The sequence below is a fragment of the Bos javanicus genome, chromosome 2 (assembly GCF_032452875.1).
Source record: "Bos javanicus breed banteng chromosome 2, ARS-OSU_banteng_1.0, whole genome shotgun sequence".
NCBI classification, from domain to species: Eukaryota; Metazoa; Chordata; class Mammalia; order Artiodactyla; family Bovidae; genus Bos; species Bos javanicus.
This window is the reverse complement of record NC_083869.1, coordinates 92,161,479-92,168,397: the sequence shown is the minus strand read 5'-3', so window position 1 is coordinate 92,168,397 and position 6,919 is coordinate 92,161,479. Positions and strand designations below refer to the sequence as shown.

General features: G+C 43.9%; 1 protein-coding gene across 2 annotated transcripts; it reads right to left on the bottom strand.

Moving 5' to 3' along the window:
• Positions 1-425: 425 nt before the first annotated feature.
• CTLA4 (cytotoxic T-lymphocyte associated protein 4) lies at positions 426-6,344 on the bottom strand. 2 transcript variants are annotated; one of them, XM_061382206.1, is made up of 4 exons: positions 5,889-6,344; positions 2,820-3,167; positions 1,942-2,051; positions 426-700 (listed from the first exon to the last, which is right to left on the bottom strand). In XM_061382206.1, exons 1-4 carry the CDS (start codon positions 5,989-5,991, stop codon positions 596-598), a joined length of 666 nt encoding a protein of 221 aa, XP_061238190.1. In that variant the 5' UTR covers positions 5,992-6,344; the 3' UTR covers positions 426-595. The 2 variants fall into 2 exon arrangements, with proteins under 2 accessions (XP_061238190.1, XP_061238201.1); XM_061382217.1 differs by lacking the exon at positions 5,889-6,344 and adding an exon at positions 3,485-5,866.
• Between the last annotated feature and the right edge of the window lie 575 nt (positions 6,345-6,919).

Below are 6,919 nucleotides of genomic sequence, written 5' to 3'. Positions count from 1 at the left end.
CCGTATAGTGTTTCTATTCAGACAATCAGCAAATACACAAAAGCACATGTGGTCCCCATGCACAATACTATCAAATAAAAAAATACATATTGTTACAATACAACCTTTGGAATCACTGACTAAAATATAGCCATGTGAGTATTTTTTAAGTCTTCACATAATTATATATTTGTTAAGAAAAATAACACAGCATAAGTATTTTACTTAAAGACATTTCAGCTAAAAACTTCCAATGGGTAAATACAAGATGTATACAATACCATCCTCTCCCCTCCTTCTTTCATTGCTTTCTTGGGATGGTACTATTCCCTAACTTTTGTCCCTGAACCTACGTCGTAATGCTGCTTCCTTATAACGCTCTCACGTGATGCTTCTTCTAAAACTGGATCAGATGTGATAGAGCCAGCCTGGCTCTGTTCTTCTGCTCCTTTCCTTTAAATTGTAGTACGCTGAATTGGGGTTCTGCATCCTGCTTTATGTCAGAGATGAATCCCCCCATAAACACAAACAAACAAAAATAGCTGGATAGCAAAAAGTTAGAATTGCCTCAGCTCTTACAAATTAGAAAATAGTCCTTTCTCTTCAGTATGGTCTCTCAATTGATGGGAATAAAATAAGGCTGAAATTGCTTTTCACATTCTGGCTCTGTTGGGGGCATTTTCACATAGACCCCTGTAGTAAGAGGGCTTCTTTTCTTTAGCTGCCAAACATAAAAAGAAACAATCATTAGCACTGAGGAATACAGAAGCCACTTCTAACTGTAATAGGATTCGACAAATATTGGGTCCCTACCCCACTGAAAAATAGATGTTCACAACATGCAAAATTGGAGATTTTCTTGATTCAGCTATTAAAATTCATTTTGTGTAAAAAAACCCTGTGCTATTGACATAAAATAGAAATCATTTTCCCTGACAGGGAGACAGGAGGAAGAAACTCTGAAAAAGCTTTAGAAAGAACTTCCAAAATGCCTATGATAATTGACTGGATCTTGTTTGTCAGGTGATGAGCTTGATAAGATAATAAACTTCAATTATTCTCTTTGAGAGCTGTATTCCTCATCTCTACTCCTCATATACTTTTGATTCATTTTTTTCTCTGTCCACACTGATTTCCAGTTTTTATCACCTCAGTAAACTGAGGTCTAATCTACTAGTCTGCATGGCAGTTTGTAGCAAATGAGGTAGAAAGAAGCTACTGCCACAGAACAGATTATAGAGGATCTGGGAATAGAATGTGGAGGTGAGGGAGGGAAACAGGGAGAGGAGGGGAAGGTTTGTGATGGCAAAGCCAGCCATAGGCAAAGGAGGCTGAAAGTGACTATCAGAGAGAAATGGTGACAGGAGCACTGATTCCATACCTCTGTCTCTTCTACAACAACTGCAGTAAATAAAAACTGGGTTCTCTTCTACTGTGCTGGAAAGGAGGGTCAGGTTTGCCAGTCAAGCAGACTGGGTAACAGGGAGCCCTGGGCAGGGGTTACGTGGACACCTACAGCTTAGACAAGGAGGGCTCAAGTAATGGGGCACAGAGAGATGGCTTCCAGGTGAAATGAGGGACACTAACCACCCAGGTGATCTTCTCCAGCAACATTTTGCCCAACCTCATTTCGGGTTTCAAGGTTATGATAACTCAAGTACAATTGTCATGGAGATAAAGAGCAAAACAGCTGCCCCGTGTTATTCACACAGTTACTCAAACTGAAACCTTGTGCAAAAGCACACAAACATTCAATGTCAAACACACTCATCTAAAATATTAGTCATCCTGAAACCTCAAAGGCCAGTGCCACGGGTTCTAGTGTGTTCTTTACCACTGTCCTTGCTCTTCTTCATTTATTGCTTCATCTCAAGAGAACTCGACTCAACAGTGTCCCTTGGTCATTTATCATCACCAAAGGCATCCAGACCAAGGATGGTGCATTGCCCGCACTGCACTCACCATTTTGCTCAAAGAAACAGCTGTGATGAGGAAGCTGTAGAAAAACAACCCTGAACTAACTGCTGCCAGGATCCAGAGGAGAAAATCAGAATCCGGGCATGGTTCTGGATCTGCAATAGAGAACAAAGCAGAGCTTCCCTGAGATGCTTTCTAAATTCTAGCGCCTTACTCCCCTGACTGGTGAGAAAAGGAATAAGTTCAAGCTGCCAAACCTTGATGTCCACCCGTAAATAGAATCGCTGGCCCCTAGATAAGTCTGTCTCTTGGGGCTACTTGGCTGGGAATTTCAGATCAAAGGCCAAGGCCAAATTTCATGCTGGCCATCACTCCAGAATGAGTGCCCCTACCTGCTGGGAGGAAAAACACCTTCCTCGACTCATTTTATAGTCGGAATGCTGTTGTCTCACCATCCATACTAAGCAGGACTACCACATGTTATGCCAGAGAAGTCTGTTTTTCATTAACTTTTGTTGGAGTAGAGTTGCTTAACAATGTTGTGTTAGTTCCAACTGTAGAGCAAAGTGAATCAGCGCTATGTATACATATATCCCTTTTTTTTTTTAATTTCCTTCCCATTTTGGTCACCACAGAGCACTGAGTGGAGTTCCCCAAGCTATACAGTAGGTTCTCATTAGTTGTCTATTTTATACATAATATCCACAGAGTATATATGTCGATCTCAATCTCCCAATTCATCCTACCACCTGCCTCTTTCCCCTCTTGGTGTCCATATATTTGTTCTCTATGTCTGTGCCAGAAAACTCTTAAAGAGAATTCCCACAATCCTAAACATGAAGGACCCAAAAAATAAGGGGCCAATTTGTTTGCATGGCAAAGAAGAGACAGCAGTGCAAAAAGTGTCGGTCAGTGACGCTCACCAATGACGTAAATCTGGGTTCCATTGCCGATGCCCACGTAGTAGGGCGGCGGGTACATGAGCTCCACTTTGCAGACATAGAGCCCAGTGTCCATGGCCCTCAGCCCTTGGATGGTGAGGTTCACTTTGTTTCCTCTGGAGGTGCCAATGCAAGTGGAATCATCCAGGAAGGTTAGCTCATCCTCCACCATGTACGTCCCAGCACAGACTTCGGTCACCTGGCTGCCTGCCTCCCGCAGCACTGTCACCCGGACCTCGTCAGCTTTGCCTGAAGACTCATATTCACATGAGAAGCTGGCAACACCCCGGCTGCTAGCCAGCACCACTGGAGGCTGGGTCACATTCATCCCTAATGTGGGAAAACCAAAGGGAAATCAATGAACTCAAGCTCACTCACCACCAGGTCCAGGCAAACCCTTGGGCAGGGTGGTTGATCTCTGATGGCCCTGTCCAACTTCACCTGTCAACCCTTCTCTCCCCCCATCAACAAACCCATCACCCTCCCCACCCCTCCCCTCTTCCATCCACCCCAGTGCCCCCTCCATCTCTTGCTGCCTTCTGGCTTCTCTTCCATAAAGGTGCTTCCTTACTGGAAAACAGTTTTTGGAAGGCAGTTGGTTGTGGCAGTGAGAACACTGATGTGACAAACAAAAGGGCTGGCTATACCATGAAATAGATGGTTTGGGGAAAGCTGTGCCTCCCTCATAGCCTTCATTTTCCCTCCCATGCAAAAGAGGGGTTTAGCTCAGATGACATCACAGTGCCTCCCAACTCTGGTATTCTAAAGTTATAATAGAGCAGTAGAGGAAATTTTGGAGGCTGAGGTAGAGAATCTTGCCTTACCTCTCAAAGTACACCTTTATTACCTCTGCTTACTTTGACCTGGCCCTGGATCTTGATTGCCCACAGGGAGCCGAGCCTTGGCTAATGTGCTGGCCACCCCCCTTCCCTGCGTTATTACCACAGAGGGAAGGATGCTGCTTGATGGAGGAAGCCGCAGAGGGAGGGCACCGGGTCGCTTCCTCTGTAGGCTGAGGCAACCCTGCCATTCACTTCTATGGGCTTCCCCTGCCACTGCCATCACCCCTTCCTCCACCCTCTCTCCTTCACTTGAACACCTTGTATTCCTCTGTCCTTTGTCTTCTAGCTTCTACAGGAGAAGGGAGCCCAGCTTTCCATACAAAAGGACTCACATCATATAAAAAATGATGGCTTCGTGACAAATTACCTTCCTATAAGTAACTCAGCCCCTTTCTAGTCCACCCATCATACAAGTGACACTCAAAACTTGGATGGAACCGTGTAACTCATTCTCTTCAAACCTTTTCATGCCTTATACACTTGGTTGTTGTTGCTGAGTCACGTCTGACTCTTTGCAACCCCGCACACTGTAGTCCTTTGGGCTCCTCTAGCCATAGGATTTCCCAGGCAAGAATACTGGAGTAGGTTGCCATTTCCTCCTCCAGGAAATGGCAAAAGACTCTCCTCCTGGGTCTTCCTGACCCAGGGACCAAACCCATGTCTCCTGCATTGGCTGGCGGATTCTTTGACCACTGAGCCATCGACTGCAAAATCAAAGTAAATAATACTCACTGTCTCTATAACCTGATCCTAACCTACTACTCCAGTCTGAGTTTCCAGGACACCTCTTCCTTTATACTGAAAGCACTAGTCTTTCCCCCAAGCACCTGTATGGACACCCAGAAGAGAGAATAATATGGCAGCAGCCATTGCCATGGTTAATGCAGCAACCCTGGTTGGCTAGACAACAGTTTTCTTTCTCAGCCCTCATTTCTGTCTACCAGAGATGCCCTCCGAGCATCCTCTGTACTATTACAACTCCACCATAGTACTTAAATTCTGCCCTGTATTAAAGGATTTTTTTGTGCATCATTGTATGCTGCCCATTTGTTGTGTTGACTCTAAACCTAAAGGAGACCAAGTTTCCTGCCCTCCCCCAAGGCAAGCTTCCAATTATCACCACTAAATCTGGTCACACTTCATTTTCCAATATCCACCAGGAGCGGATCCCAGATACAGATTGAGAAATTTTCTTAAAAGTAAATTTGATTGTTTCTCTGGGCATTTAACCTTTGCATATTTAAAACATATAAAATAAGAAAATACGTGTGAATATTTCTTATACAGGAAAAATTAAATAAACAAATATTTTTTGAGCCCCTACTTTGTACAAACCACATAGTTTTTCAACAGAGGTCTAGAGAGATAGAAGGCAGAAATGTATTAGAAAAGATCACCATTGTACACCATGTAACAAACCTAGTATCAGCCTTTAAAGGGCTTTATTTCAGCTGAAAACTGGGGGACCTGCCCCTAAAGTTCAGAGATAAGTCAGGCAACAATTAAGTATCTTATGCCAAACAGACCGATGGCCCTTTCTTTTGTTCATTCTTTTATTCTTTCGTTTTTTATTTCTTTCATTCTTTCTTCCCCTCGCCTTTTTTTTGTTTTACTACTTCAAACTGCTTAATTTTAAAAATAATTACTAGCTAACTAGTTTATAGAGTTGACTAAGTGGATCTTAAAACCTTGCATTGAGTAAAGAAGGCCACAATGTTAAACAAGCAGGCTCATTTGTTTATAAAAATGAATCAGAAGACCTTAAAACCTTGATTGATAAGAAAGAAATATCTCATAATTTTATTCAATCAATGTTTTTTAAAAAGGAAACCTTGAGCTAACCCTTATTCCAAGCCCAGATGGATTTAGGATGGTCTCTCTTCTCTCTTACATCACTTACCTTTACAGTATTTTCTTCCAGTCTTATAGAAGTGTCTGAAATTTCTCCTGTCTCCCAGACCAACTCACATGTACTCACTAAGCTTCCACTCCATGCCCAGTAAGCTGTTACTAGCTGTGTCTCTGCTGGTTTTCTCCTTCCAGCTGTCCCTTGCCTGCCTTGGAATACAGAGCTGCCCAAACCAGGAGACTGGAGTCTCACCTTTAGCTTCTGGCTTTGCTGTAAATCTCTGCCCTTGACTGAGAAAAGAAATGAAACCCAGTGGGAGAAACACCTCCTCCACCTTCATGCTCCAAAAGCCTCACTCACCTTTAGAGAAAACAGGAATGAAGAGAAGAAAAAATAGGGCAGTGCAGGGCCAGGTCCTAGATGTCCGCCAAGTCCCATGACTCTGGAATCCAGAGCAAGCCATGGCTTTATGGGAGCAGTTGTTCAGGTCTTCAGGAAGCAGAGCAAAAACTTTCAGGATCCTGAAGCTTTGAAATGTGTTTGAACCCACACAGAATCAAGGACTTTATATAGCTGGCTTTGATCCCAGGTATATACTACACATGTGCACACACAGAAGGCACATGAATTTCTAGCCTTTTTGTTTTGGTTTTACGAGAAAGGAAGACGTGGGTTTAGCTGCTACGTCGAAGAGATAACCTCAAACACTCAAAGTAAAACTGAACAAAACAAGCCAATCCATGGATGGAAAATGCACTCAACTTGAAACTGAAGCTTCTTGTTCACTTTGAGGATAAGTGGAGACTTGGAGAATTTCCTGGAGCGCAGGAGTCCCCCTAAGTCCCAGTTTTATCCGATCGTCTAGGCATCTTTTGCCACCCAGTATTTCATTGACACCCCCAGAACTGCTTAAGCTGCTGGCCCTCTGAGCCCTTGTGTTAAAGACAGAATGAGTCTATTGTGCTGTTCTTAGTTGCTCAGTTGTGTCCAGCTCTTTCCAACCCCATGGACTGTAGTCCACCAGGCTCCTCTGTCCATGGGAATTCTCCAGGCAAGAATACTGGAAGTTTTGCCATGCCCTCCTCAAGGGGATCTTCCCAACCCAGGAATCAAACCCAAGTCTTGTTTTGTTTTACAGATGGATTACAGATGGAATCCATTACAGATGGATTCTTTACGGTCTGAGCCACCAGGGAAGCCCAAGAACACTGGAGTGGGTAGCCTATCCCTTCTCAAGGGGATCTTCCTGAGTCTTCCAGAGACTCAAGAATCTCCTGCACTGCAGGCAGATTCTTTACCAACTAAGCTACCAGGGAAGCCTCCCAAATGAGTCTGGACACCATTCATAAAAGCTTTCCACCTGTGAGACACCATCCTTGGCATGCTTTGCA

Bases quoted from the DNA above. Each gene is read 5' to 3' on its own strand.
- CTLA4 (XM_061382206.1), bottom strand. From the start codon at position 5,991: ATGGCTTGCTCTGGATTCCAGAGTCATGGGACTTGGCGGACATCTAGG. The intron at 3,168-5,888 runs GTGAGTGAGGCT...TTCCCACATTAG, and splicing joins CATTCCTGTTTTCTCTAAAG to GGATGAATGTGACCCAGCCT. The intron at 2,052-2,819 runs GTGAGCGTCACT...TCTCTATTGCAG, and splicing joins AACCCAGATTTACGTCATTG to ATCCAGAACCATGCCCGGAT.